The sequence below is a fragment of the Triticum aestivum genome, chromosome 1A, assembly GCF_018294505.1.
Source record: "Triticum aestivum cultivar Chinese Spring chromosome 1A, IWGSC CS RefSeq v2.1, whole genome shotgun sequence".
Lineage (NCBI taxonomy): Eukaryota > Viridiplantae > Streptophyta > Magnoliopsida > Poales > Poaceae > Triticum > Triticum aestivum.
Window position 1 is genome coordinate 4,370,788 of NC_057794.1, and position 17,025 is coordinate 4,387,812.

The 17,025-nt window shown below is 45.4% G+C and overlaps 2 protein-coding genes across 3 annotated transcripts; one reads left to right on the forward strand and one right to left on the reverse strand.

Annotated features, from left to right (window-relative positions):
- Positions 1–67: 67 nt before the first annotated feature.
- Positions 68–5,883, forward strand: LOC123184351 (E3 ubiquitin-protein ligase ORTHRUS 2). Its single transcript, XM_044596499.1, has 9 exons — positions 68–659; positions 2,903–3,435; positions 3,526–3,651; positions 3,893–3,992; positions 4,089–4,153; positions 4,250–4,352; positions 4,440–4,578; positions 4,695–4,909; positions 4,992–5,883. The coding sequence occupies exons 1-9, from the start codon at positions 195–197 to the stop codon at positions 5,622–5,624; spliced, it is 2,379 nt and encodes a 792-aa protein (XP_044452434.1). The 5' UTR covers positions 68–194; the 3' UTR covers positions 5,625–5,883.
- A 2,405-nt stretch (positions 5,884–8,288) lies between these two features.
- Positions 8,289–15,800, reverse strand: LOC123184362 (protein MEI2-like 3). 2 transcript variants are annotated; one of them, XM_044596510.1, is made up of 15 exons: positions 15,562–15,800; positions 13,912–14,075; positions 13,701–13,746; positions 12,696–12,947; positions 12,207–12,610; positions 11,957–12,112; positions 11,554–11,670; positions 11,328–11,479; positions 11,163–11,242; positions 10,689–11,078; positions 9,724–10,321; positions 9,557–9,641; positions 9,406–9,474; positions 9,024–9,203; positions 8,289–8,782 (listed from the first exon to the last, which is right to left on the reverse strand). In XM_044596510.1, exons 1-15 carry the CDS (start codon positions 15,740–15,742, stop codon positions 8,498–8,500), a joined length of 3,159 nt encoding a protein of 1,052 aa, XP_044452445.1. In that variant the 5' UTR covers positions 15,743–15,800; the 3' UTR covers positions 8,289–8,497. The 2 variants fall into 2 exon arrangements, with proteins under 2 accessions (XP_044452445.1, XP_044452449.1); XM_044596514.1 differs by having other exon boundaries at positions 13,912–14,079; positions 15,562–15,722.
- Positions 15,801–17,025: the final 1,225 nt, after the last annotated feature.

Here is a 17,025-nt window from a genome sequence, read left to right on the forward strand (position 1 = left end):
GTCACCCGCCCCCCCACCGCACCCATCACGCGCGGGCCTAGAAATAGGGGCGACGGACGGAGGAATGGAGGGCGACCGTCTCCGTCCCCGTCCCCGTCCCCAAATCAAAATTTCAAACTTTCCCGTCCCCCTCCCCATTCCCCACTCCCCAAAACCCTAGCGCGCCCCCCTCGCCGCCGCCGGGGAGAGTGAGGATGCCGGACCTGCCGTGCGACGGGGACGGGGTGTGCATGGTGTGCCGGGCCGCGGCGCCGCCGGAGGTCGAGCTGCTGCGGTGCGCCACCTGCGCCACGCCCTGGCACTCGCCCTGCCTCTCCAAGCCGCCCGCGCTCGCCGACGCCGCCGCCTGGGCCTGCCCCGACTGCTCCGGCGAGGACGCCTCCCCCTCAGCGGCCCCCGCCCCCGCCCCCACCGCCGCGCCCGGGGGCGCCGGCGGGGGGTCCGGCCTCCTCGCCGCCATCCGCGAGATCGAGGCGGACGCCTCCCTCACCGAGCAGGAGAAGGCCAAGCGCCGCCAGGAGCTGCTCGGCGGCAAGACCGCCGTCGCCGGCGATGACGACGAGGATGAGGAGGAGCAGGACGAGGACAACGCGCTCGAGATCGTCGGCAAGAACTTCAGCTGCGTCTTCTGCATGAAGCTCCCCGAGCGCCCCGTCACCGTGAGCAATCCCCTCCCCTCCCCGTGTTTTACTCCGCGTCAGTTTTCGAATAAATGCCCATGATTATATCCACTACCATCCCGCAACTATTCACTGTATAATATCCGCGGCGCGGATAGATCTCCCGGCGCTCGCTGCAAAATATGATCTTCTCGTGCGCGCTTGTTGTCATAATGGTTAAATCCCGCATCATTAGATGCGCCCTGCGGCGGCAGTAATGATCCATCATCTTCCTCTGGGTCACTGCATCCATTTCTCCCCGCATAATCATCACTCATCGTCCTCTTTATGCCGTCTCGGACGCTCTAACATCCATTGATTTCAGTTTGTTCAGATGTGCTTTTGCGGCCTTCTCTTTTTTGGTTTGATGTAGCTGTAATGTAATTTCAACATCAGTAATCTACTTTATTTTAATATATGCGTGTTCTGTGCTTGCCTATAGTCAGATAGGAGCAGAGGATCACGGCCTCCCCTGCTGTCAGATAATCCCCTGATAATTAGACGCACCCACTAGTAATGACCCATCTTTGCCTTGGTCATTGCTTCCATTGCTCACATCTGCACATATAATCCATAGCATTAGGACAGCTGTGATCTATTTGTTGTTATTGTTACATCATCATTTATTTTCTGATGACGGCTTGCGTGCTCGGTGCTTGTCTGTAGTTAGATAGGAGTAAAGTATCATGACCTCGTCTGTTTGTAGGCTTAATCACCTGTGTACTTTTATAACAGCATGAATGGTGTTTACCTGGGAGCGTTGTTCAGCATTGCTTACATGTGCGCATATGAATCCTAGCTCTGCAACAGCTGCAGTCTTTTTGTTGTTATTACTGCAGCACCATGTGTTTTTCTGATGATGGCAGTTTGGTGCTTGTCTGTAGTCAAATACTCCCTCCGTTCTGAATTACTCGTCGCAGAAATGGATGTATCTAGATGTATTTTAGTTCTAGATACATCCATTTCTATGACGAGTAATTTGGAACGAAGGGAGTAGGAGTAAATGATTGCATCTTTGTCTGTTGTTGGGTAATCACCTGTAAGCTTTAACAGTTGCTAAAAATTGTAGTAACCTGGCCACTTGACCCAGGGGAGCTCCTGTGGTGGTGTTTTAAATGATATCTGGATAGTCTGGTCAAGTGTAATGTCATTTGCAACTTACTGTAGATGGCCTTGCTGTCCTGCTCCTTTTGCTGGTTTGTTAAGTCTATTCACCTTTTTTTGGTTTGTCTGTGCCTTGGACTGCTAATGCACAGTCTGTTGACCAAATGATTTGATTCTCCCTGATATTTGCTAGTATCTTGTACTGCCTAGGGTATTTTGTCTGTTTTTTGTGTGGCAAAGTGATTACATACATGATCTATGCTGCAGTTCAAGGGGTGAAAACATCATCATGCTATATGAATGAAGTAATGTTTGTTATACACAAATCTCCAAACTCCTTCAATGTTGATTAGCAGAGTATTAATATACAACTAAAGTGAATGATACCTGGCATTGGCTACTCTTTGGTTTCTTTTGAGAGTTTGCTGAAAGCATGGTTTCATGTTTCCTTTCATCATGAATGCCACTTTAAATTGAGTCAGGTTTAGCTACATATCTTAGCCAGCTGGCATACTGTGTTGGGCTAAGTCCTTGAACCTAGATGGCTGGGTTTACAACCATGTGTTCCTTGCCATTGCACCCCTGGAGTCCTGAATATTTATTTGAGTTCATGGTTTACCACCTGCCTATGCATGTTCCTCCCAATTTGTGATTCCAGTCAATATGTTGTTTGACCAACAGGCTTCATCATAGTTATTGGCTAGCTCTTGATCTGTACCACCTACTTTGGTTGGTTGGACCAGGGCATGTGAAGCACCCTTTGCCCTTTTGGTTTGTAATCTTAGATTGCTGATACCCTCTGCTGGCATAAAAGGTTGCTTGCCATAGCCTCTCTTTGACATGCTTCTGGACACATGCATAGCCTTTTAACTGTCACTATATTTGAAAGGAGGCTGTTACTTGTCATGTCCGCACACTTTTTAAGCTGAAAACTATGATTACTTCTGTTTATAATCTGTCAGTAACGATTTCTACTTGTGTTTTTATTTGATGTTATGTTTGATTATGATTTCATATTTAAGCTTTCCTTGTATGTTCTTTTTCTGTTCTAAATACTTTACTCAGGATAACAATACTCCTGCCTACTATATATTTGGTGCTATCTCTGTTCACTACATTCTACTTTTGAATCTTTGTAGACACCGTGTGGCCACAACTTCTGTTTGAAATGCTTTGAGAAGTGGGTTAACAGTGGAAAAAGGACCTGTGGAAAATGCCGGGGACCAATCCCATCCAAAATGGCTTCGCAGCCAAGGATTAATGCAGCGTTGGTTGCGGTTATCCGTATGGCTAGGACTGCAAAGAATGCTAGTGCAGGTGGCTCTGGAAATCCTGTTCATTACATAAGAAATGAGGCTAGACCCGACAAGGCTTTCACAACTGACAGAGCAAAGAAGGCTGGGAAAGCTAATGCTTCAAGTGGCCAGATCTTTGTGACCATTGCACCTGATCATTTTGGCCCCATTCCAGCAGAAAACGACCCCAAAAGGCGTCTTGGTGTGTTAGTCGGGGAAACCTGGGAAGACCGCCTTGAGTGCAGGCAGTGGGGTGCTCATTTCCCTCATGTTGCTGGTATTGCTGGCCAGTCAGAACATGGTGCCCAGTCAGTGGCGCTGTCAGGTGGTTACATAGATGATGAGGACCATGGGGAGTGGTTCCTGTATACTGGAAGGTTAGCTAGTTTACTCACTTGCTATCATTTTACTTCCGTGTCTGATCCTACACGTGAGCACTTATTTCTGTGAATAATTTGTACTGACAGTGGTGGAAGAGACCTAAGTGGGAACAAGCGAACAAACAAGGAGCAATCTTCTGATCAGAAATTTGACAAGATGAATGCTGCTCTGCGTCTTAGTTGCAAGAAGGGTTACCCTGTCAGGGTTGTGCGGTATGTTTTTCTTGCCATAATTATTTCCTCAAATATATCAGCGTTTGATAAGTCCGTAGTTGATATCACAGTTACACTCTAGCCTGACAGTGTTAATACTGTTAATTATTCCCTTACCTTGAATAGTTTTATGTTGTTACATGTGCTGCATATATGGAGACCATCCACTGTTCTGCTTAAATTTGTTATCTATTATTTATATCATCATCCTATTTATATTTGACTACACTATCTTAAAAAGGTCCCACAAAGAGAAGCGTTCTTCATATGCTCCTGAAACTGGTGTGCGTTATGATGGAGTCTACAGGATTGAGAAATGCTGGAGGAAGATTGGTGTTCAGGTAATTTTACACCCTGTGCAGAGGTTCAACATTGCTTTTCTCTATTTTGTGCCACTGAATGGAAGATAATGTATATTCTTTTGATTTCTGTCTCAGGGTACATACAAGGTCTGCAGGTACCTCTTTGTACGATGCGACAATGAACCAGCTCCATGGACCAGGTTTGACAAAGCTATTACATTTTGTTTTGGCAATATGCTTTTGTCTTGAAAAGAAGTGGCATTACTTACACTGATGTTGTGGTATCTGGGTTTTAGTGATCTTCATGGTGACCGGCCAAGGCCACTGCCCAGGATTAAGGAGCTGCAAGGTGCTACTGACATCACTGAACGGGCAGGATCCCCCTCCTGGGACTATGTTGTATGTCCATGCGATTTTCTTCTTCTGATGTTTTCACTTACAGGCATACATCATCACCACTGATCGATCTTTATCTGTTTGTTATAGGAAAATGAAGGCTGGAAGTGGGTGAAGCCTCCACCAATCAGCAAGAAGCCCGCCCAGTCAGGCGATCCTGAAACTGACAAGCAATTCAGGAAATACCAGAAGCGTGCTCATATGTCTATGAATGAGAGGCTGTTGAAGGGTTAGTTTTTATGCCGTGTGTTTTGATTGCTACGCTCTGTTTGGCTTAAATAGCTGAAATCTATTCCAAGCATTCATTCTCCTAATGCGTGCTTGTGTTTGTTTGGTCATGTGCAGAGTTTGGCTGCTCCATTTGCAAGAATTTGATGAAGGAACCACTTACTACTCCCTGTGGTCATAACTTCTGCAAAGCTTGTTTGACCGCTGCATTTGGTGACGAGGGTTCTATGAGGGAAAGAAGCAGGGGCGGGCGCACTCTGCGGGCACAGAAGATTGTGAAGAACTGCCCCTCCTGCCCAACTGATATTTGCGACTTCCTGGAGAACCCACAGGCATGTAATTGAAACACAAGTCTGTTGAAGCATGTTTTAAAGTATGTTTACTGATGGACGCCTTCTGTTATTTGTGTTGCAGATTAACATAGAGATGAAGGATCTGATTGACAATCTGCTTGCCAAGGCTGCCAAGGAGAAGCCAGACGCGGAGGGATCTGCTGAGGAAAATGATGATGATGAGGATGCTCTGGAGAAGGAAGAGGAGGATGACAGCAGCCTGAACGAGGAAGAGAATGATGATGGTGCTGAGAACAAGGCTGGAGAAGAGGATGCTGTCGTCACAATCGTGGTTGAGGCCAAGGATGAGCTGAAGAAGCCTCTGAGGCGCAAGGGAGCTGAGGAGGAGGCCAAAGATGAGAAGAAGATCAAGACCACTGCTGGTGCTCCTGATGTGGAAAATGCAGCTGAAGAAGACGCCGAGATGGTTGAAAAGGAGGAAGAAGAAGGTTCCCAGAAGGCTCAGAAGAAGCGCAAGGGGCGTGCTGGGACCGCAGCTGGCGGCGGTAAGAGGAAGAGGGCCAGCCCTGCTGCTGCTGAAGAGAAGGCCGCCGCAGCTGGTGGCGGTAAGAGGAAGAAGGCAAGCCCTGCTGCAGCTGAAGAGACCCCTGCTGCTGCAAGCACCCCTCGCCGGGCGACCAGGAGTGGCGGTGTGGTGGTGGCTGGTGGGAGCCCTGCTTCCAGGACCAGGAGCAACACCAAGGCCGACAACTGAAGCTCCGTTGAAGAAGAGGAGCGGCGCCGAGGCTGATGCCCACCATTGAAGAAGAAGCTCCGTTTTTTGGCTGGTCGCGTATTATATATATAGTTTATATTTATCCGGAAGACTGTTTTATCCGTTGTGTCTTGTCCCGAGACTTGGTTGCTGCTGCTGGCACTTATTTTGGGTCGGAACCTTGTAGTTAAGTTCCTGCTATATGGATCCTGGATATTATCTATCAGGTTATGGTTATGATGATGATGCTTGAACTATATTTACTGGTGTGATTGTTTGTTTCTTTCTTTCTGCTGCATCTGGTTAGATGTATAGTTAGTTGCATCTAGTTTTTGTTCAGAAACCAAACCTTGCTAATTTGGACCAGGTTTCTTTTATAGGGGATAAAATCAATGGTATATTTCTCTATATAAACTTGGTCATATTTGCAAAGTTTGGCTTGGGATTGCGTGGTTCTGAGTACACTAGTTTTACAAAGCTCCAAAAACCAAAACTTCGAAAATACCTTCCATCTGGTTTCACGGTTCTGAGTACAGTTTTTTTGTAGAAGTAGGTATTGCGTGGCAAAGTGAATCAAAGTTAAGCCAAGGAATTAGGACCTATTTGTTTCTGATTTTGTAGCCTTCTCATTTTGGTCAAAATGTCATAAAGCTCTTAAATAGGTGCTTTTGGAGCTTTTATGCCGTTTGATGAAGGAGATGTGCCTGTTTGCGAGTTATCTCTCCTAAACAATTGTCTCTTGTCTTTTTTTTTTCTAATGAGTGAAATAACCCCATTGCAAATTTGTAGGACTCCAAAGTATATTCATTGAAGAACTTTTTTTTTTGACAAAAGGATTGATTTTACTGGCTCAAAATAAAGCATTGAAATGATACGCATAGGTAAGCACACACCTGGCTTCAGCATAGTAAGGATGCACACAAACATCAATACACAGACAAAAACAAGCCGACCAATGGCACAGTCATGGAAGAGCTCTTCAATGACAGGCGCTTGAAGAAAAACAGAGTGCTGTGGATGCTAATAACAGGCGCTTAACCACCTGCTGGGTACAAATCATTTTATCTCCTCAGTGGAGAAAAAAAGGCACACGCTCAGAACTTGTTTTGCCATTGACATTGTGGGTGACGCATGGATTCGCAAGGCTAACTACAAATCTAACAGGAAATTGATCCTGACGTCTATGCGAAAGGAAGGAGAAAAACAACAAAGCGATCAGATCTGTGATCGACAAATTACAACAAACCCTATTCGCACTGGTCATCTCATAACACCAAACGGATGACAAGGTTCTTAAACAACAACACATTCAAAAAAGGAGTGACACTCAAGCACAAACTGTCACCGGATCTAACCACCCAAGGCTAGATTCTAGGTTTTCACCATGAAAAACCATCCCGAGCAAATCCAAGCAATGGCATCAATACAACGATGTAAAAACATAGTCACTGCCAGGTATACCAATTTATGACAGACCTATGCTTTCACCCCGGAGTTCGAGACCAGGCACTCGAGGAGCACCACTATCGAAGTCACTTAAGTGTTGTCATCACCATTTTTCCGTGATCCTAGCAGCTACTCCCTCCGTTCCAAATTACTCGTCGTGGTTTTAGTTGAACTAAAACCACGATGAGTAATTTGGAACATAGGGAGTATATGTGATGTGTGACTGCCTTTAAGAACCCAAGACTGAGACTCCATTAGTTTGTGTTATGTTCATGCTTGCATGCTATATAATGTGTGTTTTATTTTGTTTTGCATCATGCATCATAATCATCAGTGCTTTGGTTTGTGGCATATTTAATGTTGTTGTGATCTTGCGTGAAACTTCTTCTCCTCATCTTCATCTTTCAGTTGCCTCTTGCTCTTGCCACCAAACCAACACCCAAGTTTCAAATCCAATCTCAAAGTTTTTCCTTTCCTTTCTTTTATCCAATAATTCAAGTGACATTTTTACTGGTCCAAATAAATGTTCACTATATTCCTAAAATACCTAGATCATGCCTACACTCACTCCTCATATTTTCAGCTCATTTGGGCATGTTTATGTTGGATTCTAAATTTATTCAAGCTCGAACTATATTCAAATTTGTTTGAATTTAGAGTCTTTAAAAATTCCTAAACTAATCTTTATTAATTCAGGCATATTTCCAGATTTCTATAAATGTGGTTTCCCCTCCTAATTCCCCTCCTACCTCTTCTGTGCGTTTCTGCAAGTTTTTTTTTTTACTTTCATACAAGGGTTTTCTATAGTCTTGGCAAGCTTTCAAAAATTTGCGTACGTATATGATATGTGATGCGCTTTCGCCAAAGAGACAATATTAACAACTTTCAAATCCGATGTACTACAATTTTCAAAAAGATGTACATTGCCTATACAACTCGCCCAAAATATACAAGGCCAACCTCGGTGGCTTTGCACACATCTTGTGGGGAACGTTTATTAACCAGAACTACTCCCTCCATTCCAAAATATTTGAAGTTTTAGGTTTGTCTTAACTCAAGCATCTTCACTTGAAGATGTTTGAATTGGTACAAATATAGAACTTCAAATGTTTTGGGGGCAGCTAGGGTTGCAACAGTGTTCATGTTACGCCATCACAATGTCATGATCAGTAGAAGCATTTAGACACTCACACAGAGCAAAATAGCAAGATCAGAAGATAATCCGAGCAAAATTAACCGAGTTTAAATTAAAAACATTCAAGTCAAATTAGCATTCAACACCCCTCCAACTCAACTGTACAAGTTTCCAACCCTCAGAACACACACCCAAAACACACATCACCTCTTGCGCATTTCGCCATCCCTCCTTGCACCCGTCCGAACTCTAGTTCGTCGGCGGGGCAAACACGAGGGCGCCCTTGCGCAACTTACTTACGGCGAATCGCCAGCAGACCGTTCGAACTCGCTACATACCCCAGCCTTGCCGGGGAGAAAAATAAATAGCAAAACTGGGGATAATTTATTGCAGCTTCTTCGTCCTCCAGTGAGTGAGCGAAGATCGAGTCATCGCCCTCGGCCGCGTTAGCCCTGCGGCTAGAGTTCTCCTGGTTAGGCGAGGTCGACAGGCTCGCGTCTCCTCTGGTGTCCGCACTGTGGAGCGGCCTGTTCCTCCCGGACCTAGGCCGGATGTTGTTCCCCACAGGGAAAGGTTCCTGGCCAAAAAAAAAGCATGAATAAACCTCCATGTCAACCACTTTGCATCATCGGATGATATTGTTAGCATGGCACATATGCAAGTGTTTAACTGACTTCTGTGATGTATCACACACATAAACAGATCTATGAAATTGGACAGACTCGATGAGTTTGCGACTCGAAAACCAGTATGGTCTCTACTAGCTAATCCAACCTGGTCTACAGAAGTGAAACCGAGAGTTTGATATAAACTCGTACCTGCTCCCCTGCGTTCGGGCCATCCTTGTGGAAGAGTATAGGGCGGCACCATTTGTCTTCATTCATCAGGCTAGAATTCCGAAAATGAGAAACCAATTCATTCCTGCCCTGGATTCTAGCATATGCGAGTGTTGCCACCTTCTCGCTATTGAATTTTTCCCATCTCTTGCCATTAAATGTCTGCAGAAAATTGTGCCTCCAGTTAGTTGCCAAGCGAAATTAACAAATGCATACCAAGCAAAACACAATGTAATATTTTAAGAATCTTGTTAAAATCTACAAGATGTCAAGTTTTTCTCTTCAAATGTATACTGAATTGGTAAACAGGATATAGCTCTTACAAGTTGCTATCAGCTAGTAAGGTCAGGGTGTACATATATACCTTGTAAAAGGGAATTATGTGCTGCGGATCGGTCATGTTGATGAAAGCATAGCCCACGTTGCATTTGTTCTGAGGAAAGCATAGATTGCAGCGTCAGTACCTAGAAATTCTGCTGCAAGTTCCAACCTTCACACTAGGACAAAGAACTTACCTTGAAGTCAATCGGAAGGTAGACGAAATCATAGGTTCCACGGTGATTCTCATCAATGACGCCCAGAAGCAGTTTACAGTTGTACCTGTTGAGCACATCAAGTGTGAGTCCACAGAAGGGCACCTCATTAATGTGAAAGAAGAAGCCTGAAAGCAGTGCAAACGTACTTGTTAGGAATGTTTTTGATCATCAGCGTGGTGCGTGGGTCTTCACCCTTTGCTATGCGTTCGATGTCAAGCTCAAATAGCCTTTTGTTTTCTGGCTGGACAGCGTTTCCATCATGTCTGCGGTTCCTCATCCGATCATTTGTAGCATCATAGGAAGCGGAAACCTGAACCATAGGGTTCCTTCGGTTCATTGCATTGCACATTTGTTGCAGCGACGGGAATCCAGTGCCAACTGGAGAGAACATGGTCTCCCTGTAACTTCCCCTGGCAGGTGCGAAGACAGGGACATCTGATGGATACATTTGAGGGCTACCAGGAAACCCTACACTCCCGAGAGACCCTGGATGAACAGAGCGCGCGTTTCTGAAACTGCCTCCATTGTTTGGAGCTGAACCCATGTGATGTTGATCCATAGGATAAGCACCATTATTCAGTGTGTGAGGCGGCACAACACCAGGATAACCATGCATGTGCCCTGGGTGCTGCACATTCGACCACAGCATTGGAGAGGAGGGACTTTGAGGAAAAGCATTTGAGTTATTCCAACTGTAGTGGTGTCCATTGAGGGGGAAACTTCCAACTCCGGCAGGACCAAATGCTGCAGAAGGAATTGTTTTATGTTGATAAAGTTTCAAAAAGAAAGGAACAATCTCCATGAAGTATATAACATTTGCTACATGCTTCAACATATTTCTATCATGGTACTGAGCATTCCAACAGTACTGATGTGTTAACTGAATTTGTCCTAGTTGTCAGAGATAGTTGTATTGTAGGACTCTCCTATTTATTTCTTTTTTGTACATGCACATATATTGGTCTAGAAGTCTATGGAATAGATCTAGTTATTATTCCTTACACTAGTAACAAAATTATAGCAAGCAGCGATTTTACAAATCCATGCTGAACAGGTAAAAATAAAGGCTTACAGGAGACAATGAAAAACAGTCCAAGCCGAGGAGTTTTACCTTCATTATTTTGATCAAAGGAATGACCATGAAGGCTACCAGAACCCACTTTCTGGAGATGACTGTAATCCACTCCATCTACTCTGAAGCCAGCACTCCTGCCACTTGATGTCATGGACTTGGAGATATTACAAATACCGTTTTGACTCTCCGGCAGCGAGTGTGGGTGGAACATCTGCATTCCATGCCCAAAGTTTCCTTGACCAAGCGATCCGCCAAGTTCACTAATAGCAGCTTGGTTGTTGTACTGGCGTGTAGGTTCAATTCTGATAGGCGACGACAGCTTCTGAGGGCCACTTGAAGCGATGCCATGGGGTGATCTATCCAATTGCGGACTAACTGGAGAAAATATATTATGTAGAGTGCTGTTCTCATGACTTTTTGGGCCTCCTGTTTGACACGTCCAAGGTTGCAAAATGTTTTAGACAAAATGAAATGTAGAATCTGATGAACACGTTCAGTCATATATCATACCAATGATCCCAGGTGGAGAGTTTCTTGGCTGGCGAGGGGAACCATCAAGCTTCCACTCTCTCGGATACTGTTGCCTCAAGCTGTTAGGAACAGAGACAGAAAATTAGATCCCCACACTATATCAATCCCGTATGAATAAAGGCAGCAGTATACAGCACAAATTACCCAAAAATTGTCCCTCCAGGATTGCTAACTTCAGCCTTGATTTTTGGGCCTGAGATAGCACCCTTACTAAGGTCATACAGTGCTGCTTCTGCTGCTCTGACATCGTAGAACTCTACGAGTTTCTTATTGCAGCTTGTAGAAGCCCTGCAAATCTATAACCAACAAAAAGGGTCATTACAGGTTGGGGTTCCTAATTTTACAAAGCAAAGTTTGAAAGTACCATTACCTCCTTCACATCACCATAAACAGTAAGTGCTTGTAGAAGATCATCATTGGAAACAGAAGGATCGATGTTAGACACCACCAAAATTCCCTTGCTGATATCCTTATCTGAAGCAGTTCCCTACAGAAGTAGCAGATCATAACAGCATCAAAACATTTGTATAGATGTCCAGTGCAATGCTCATGTAACCTTCAGTACAAGGCATGACATTAAATATATTCTTGCATCCTAGCAGGCTAATTTTTACAGATTAAATGAGGGACACACACGGACATTCCACATGATTTTGAGGCAAGTTTGTTTGAGAAAACAGCATTGCATAACCAGCACGTAAAATCAAAAGGCGGAAATTGATATTAGAGAACACGTGATATGTCTACTAGAAAATAACTGATAGTATGTTTACCTTAGGAATGCAAAATTGTACATCAAGCTTCACCAGCCCCAGAGGCTTGCCATGGAGTGCTCTCATTGCGTTTTGGGCAGCTCGTATGTCATAGTAAGACACTGTTACATACCCATGCTCCTTGCAGGTGTAAAGCTTATGTACGTCCCCATATTGCTGTAGTGAAGATATAATATGAGTTCAAAAGGGTAGCGCTTAACAAAGTAAACGAACTTTCAAGAAGTATAATAAGGAAAAAAGAGTTGAAAACCTGAAATAGAACTCTTAGATCAGAATCAAGAATGTTGGTGTTAATGTTTGTGACAAAAAGAGTTCTGGAAGGACATTTGTTGATGTGGTGCTCCCCAGGAAAATGGCACTTTGAGGATCCTTCCAGATTTCTTGCACCTTTAATGGAAATGGAATCATCATTCTCAAGCTCCAACCCTCCGCCAGTGCCAAATATATCTTCATCGGCGTCATCCTGGTTGATAGACAGGCCAGAGAGTTCAAAGCCATCGATAACACCCGATATCAAATCATCATCGGTTGGTAGAAGATCTCCAATAGTTTGAGCTTCAACTTCCTTCATGGACCCTAGAGCTTCATCTCCCTCGCAGATGAAGCTAAGTGTATCAGCAGACTGGCCACAAACACCAGCGGCCATTATTCTCGCTGCAAGAACGTAAGCCAAAATGATCATCAGGGTAAAGAAGAAACGGTGCAAAAAGAAGTAATAGCTGAGAGCAAAGAAACTCACAGTTGCCACTGGCTGTTTCAGCAATACCCGCCTCTCTAGCAGACAAGCCAAATCTAGATCCAGGGGTCGTGAGCATATCACCCCAGGATACCGACGGCGAACTTGAAGCATTTCCTTGCCCCATCGCTTTACTGACGCGAAGGGCATCTAGGCCCTTGAAGACTTGGCCTCCTGTCTGTTCCAGACCGCCTTCAGGATTCGCCCCCATCGGATGGATCTTCTCAAGTGGAGAAGCAAAAGCTGGCTTGCTCCCTGCCATTAATGGAAACTGTCAGTTCATGAAGGGCCATCCAATCTATCACCGTACTGCAAAGCTTGGAAAGCATGTGTTAAATGACAAGTTGATCATGGCATTTAATTGCTAACCGTGTTTAGTTAACCTCCCAACTAATTCCTACCAAACTGTCTTCAGCCAACATCCCATAACCATTCCCACTGTAAGAAAACGCCCCCACTCATTCCCTGCCGAATTGCACCGCACCACTGATATCTGTACCTACCAAACCGAGATGCTACTAAAATCGGATGCCTATATTATTAGGTAACATATAACTGATCCAGGTGGGATTTCCTTGGCAAAGGAAAAAAGAACTGAACCGAATCGATGCAACAGCCTAATTTCTGGTTTCAGCCAGTTGGTTGGATCAGCTACAAAGAACTGGCTGGAAATGACCGGAATAAATGCCAGCCAGAAAATCTCCCCGAAAAACATGAAACACAAGTTTCAAACTGCCCCCCAAGGTACGAGCTGGATAAGGCAGGCAAGTTAGGTATGCATCCCTATCTTTTTTCAGTGGAATTTTATTGGAGCATCAATAATTCCAGCACTGTACCAACTACCAACACCGAGCAAGCACGAAGGAGAACCAGGACATTTTATTTAGGCCGCGGCATGAATTGAGAAGAGGACACCCAACTGAACACCTCCAACCATGCAAGAAGCAACAGCCACAAAACAATGATCACGGAATTTTAAAAAAGAAAGCATGGTGCACACACACGCACCTCTCTGATCAACCATTGACTCCGATTTCCAGAATCCAACCTGCCTCTGCATTATCAAAGCATATATATATATATATATATATATATATATATTTGTAAGAAAACGAATCATGTGGGGCGCAACCGCTACTACTATTCCGCATTATTTGCCAACAGAAACCAAACCAAGGCTCTATCTCTATCTCTTTTTATCTTCTTCTTTCTTGCTAACCTCTGTGGGGACAAGATCTTCGGAGAAGAACGACGAGGAGGAGTCTGGCGGTGGGCCGCCGAACGAGGACAGGTGTCCCCTGTCAATCACTCCGGAAGCTATCACCATGGTGTCACCTTCTTTCTTCTTTTCTTGTCTCTTCACCTCCTCAGCCCCTAAACTGCCTGCCTGGCCAGGAATCAATTAGTGGACAACAAGGCGAACGAAAGATACAAGCAGAGAATGCTGTACAGATAGATAGAAGCAACTGCCTTGCTGTTCCGGGACGTCGCTGCCCGGAACAGAAAAGCCCTACTGCCCCAGCAACCGCACGCATGCATGCATGCCGCCTAAATTTGATGAGATGGGCAAACACAATGCACTAACAATGATAAAAAGAAAATCCGATTGAAATTCACTGTTAGTCTCATCTCATCACCCTAATTTAAGGTGAAAAAACTCGTGATTTTAAGGGTGAACAGAATGCTAATTTTAGATGCCGTGTGACCTAGAATTTTTGCAACAGAAAAACAGACGGAAGATTCTAATCTCACAGATGGAAAGGGTGTCGAGGCAAAAGGGGGAGAGACGGAGGAAGGGAGGGGTGGAACCCAACCGCCCCCCTCAAGAAATGGAAACCTACTGCCGTTTCTGGACGGAATCCGGGGAGAAAAAGGTGGGAATGGCGCGGTGGGGAAGAAGAAGAAGGAGACGACGACCAAAAAGGTCAGCAGGGGAGGCGGTGGCCGGAAAAATCTAAAGCTGTTCCTTGCGGAACAATAATAATAATACTACTAGTATAAAATAGAAAAGCTGGGTACTTTCTAGGGCTTTCAGGGGGTAGAAACAAGATAAGGACGCCATTTGTTTTTATTTATTATCTCCCTAATAATCAATCAATCTATCCATCTTCTTGTTCGAACTGACGGACCTATTTTATTACTCAACCAGTAGTACAAGGGCAGCAGCAGCAAGAGTAAATTATTGGGAAGTATCCTGGGATTAAGTAAGCGGTGTTGCGCGAGTCCATGAGTAGTACCACTGTAAATCGGACAAAAAGATCCCCAAATTGTAGAACGGAATACTAGCCCATATCTACGCCCATGGTCAGAGCCGGAGGGTAAAATATTGGCGGAAACCGCAGATCGAAGTGGTTAAGGGGGAGAGAAAACCAAGAAGACGAACAAATACGAAACCCATTTGCTCGCCCCAGAGTGAAATTGGAAGAGAGCGGAGTCACATTTGGAAGGAAATCGAAGCGAAAGCGACCAAGAAATCGACTCACCACCAAGAAGAAGAAGAAGAAGAAGCAGGGGAATGATGGATGGGATTGTTGGAGTGCTAATGCGGCTTGAAATAGGGGGAGATGGGGAGTAAGCGGCAGGGGAGGCGGGATAAGCAGAGCAGCCGTGCCGGTTGCTTCTCCCCCCGCGGAAGGCAACCTTGGCAACCAGGCAGGCAGCGTATGGAGGAGGAAGAAGGGAAGCTTCCGCCTACGCGATTCCAAACTCCCCACACAACACAAACAAACTCCTCCTTCCCCCGCACTGCAAGCAACCCGCCGCCCCACGCAAGCAAGCATGAATCGAAACAAACTGCTGCTTATCTTAATCGATAAATCTCGGCTTAAAGAGACGGATCACGCGCGAATCGAGTGCGTGCGGCGCTCACCTACGCCACCGATCCGTCCTCGCTCCCCGCCATGCGCCGCCCGCCGGAGTCGGGGAGGAAGACGCTCTCTTTCTCTCTCTACACTGTCTCTCTCCTCTGCTTCCTGTTCCTCGGGTGTCTTTATTGGAGAGAGAAGAGATTGATTGCGCGCTCCCCTCCCCCGAAAAGGGCACGCAAACATACAAAAGACCGCAACTTTGGGGCGGACGGCTGCGTGTGCGCGTAGCGGTTTCAGTTTCGTCTCAACAAACCCATTTCTTCATTTTATTTTGGCCATTAGATGAACAAAGCCTCCCCTGTGGAATGTGGATATATCCTTGGTACTTGTGGGGGGTACCAGCCGATGTTTATGTCCAACTCTAGGGGGCACACAATAATTGCGAAATGACTTGGCAAAAATAATTCTTCTTCCAAAATTTTAAAATGGGGGTTTTGATTATGATCATGTTGCCAAGGCTTGGTCAACACGGAGCTAAACTTAAGTGCATATGGATCGGTATAGATGACGGATGCCTTGTTATTTTGCGCTTTGTCGGTCCAGCTTGCGAGGAGTACCGCCGTATCGGGCGGGCTGAATACGTGCACGCCATGTGCACCCCTAAACCGTGTCGATCCCGCACCCCTCTCCTTATCCTTTTGGTTCCGAGCACGAAACGACAATTAAAAAGTGCTTTGGTGGTCAAAACCAGCCGTGTTAGGGGAAGAGTGGGTCATATGTTGTCGACACCTAACATCAGCGGCTTGGAACGGGACAAAAGAAAATCCAGAGACGACGCAAGAGGGGAGAACGGATCGGACAAGAGAACTTGTTGTCTCCAATGATCGATCTGATGACTAAACACGAGCACGCCACTCATACGTTGATCCACTCATATGGATGGTATTGATCTGACAAATGCCCGATTATTTCTCGCTTTGTTGGTTTAGCTTGCACGGAGTAATGCCGTATAAGGCAGGCCGGATACGTGCATGCCATGTGTGTCCCACCAACCCCTAAACCGTGTCGATCCCGCACCCCCTCCTTATCCTTTTGGTTCGACATCGGTACCGAGCATGAAACGACCATTAAAAGTGGTTTGGTGGTCAAAACCAGCTGTGTTAGGGGAAGAGTGGGTCATCTGTCGTCGACACCTAACATCAGCGGCCTGGAACACGACAAAAGAAAATCCAGAGACGACGCAAGAGGGGAGAACAGAACGGACAATAGAACTTCTTGTCTCCAAGGATCGATCTGGCGACTGAATAGGAGGACGCCACTCATACGCTAATCCACTCATATGGATGGTATAGATGACAAATGGCCTATTATTTCACGCTTTGTCAGTTCAGCTTGCATGGAGTAACATCGTATCAGGCAGGCCAGATACATGCACGCCATGTGTGCCCCCACCTAAACCGTGTCAATCCCGCACCCCCTTCTTATCCTTTTGGTTCAACATCGGTACCGAGCATGAAACGACCATT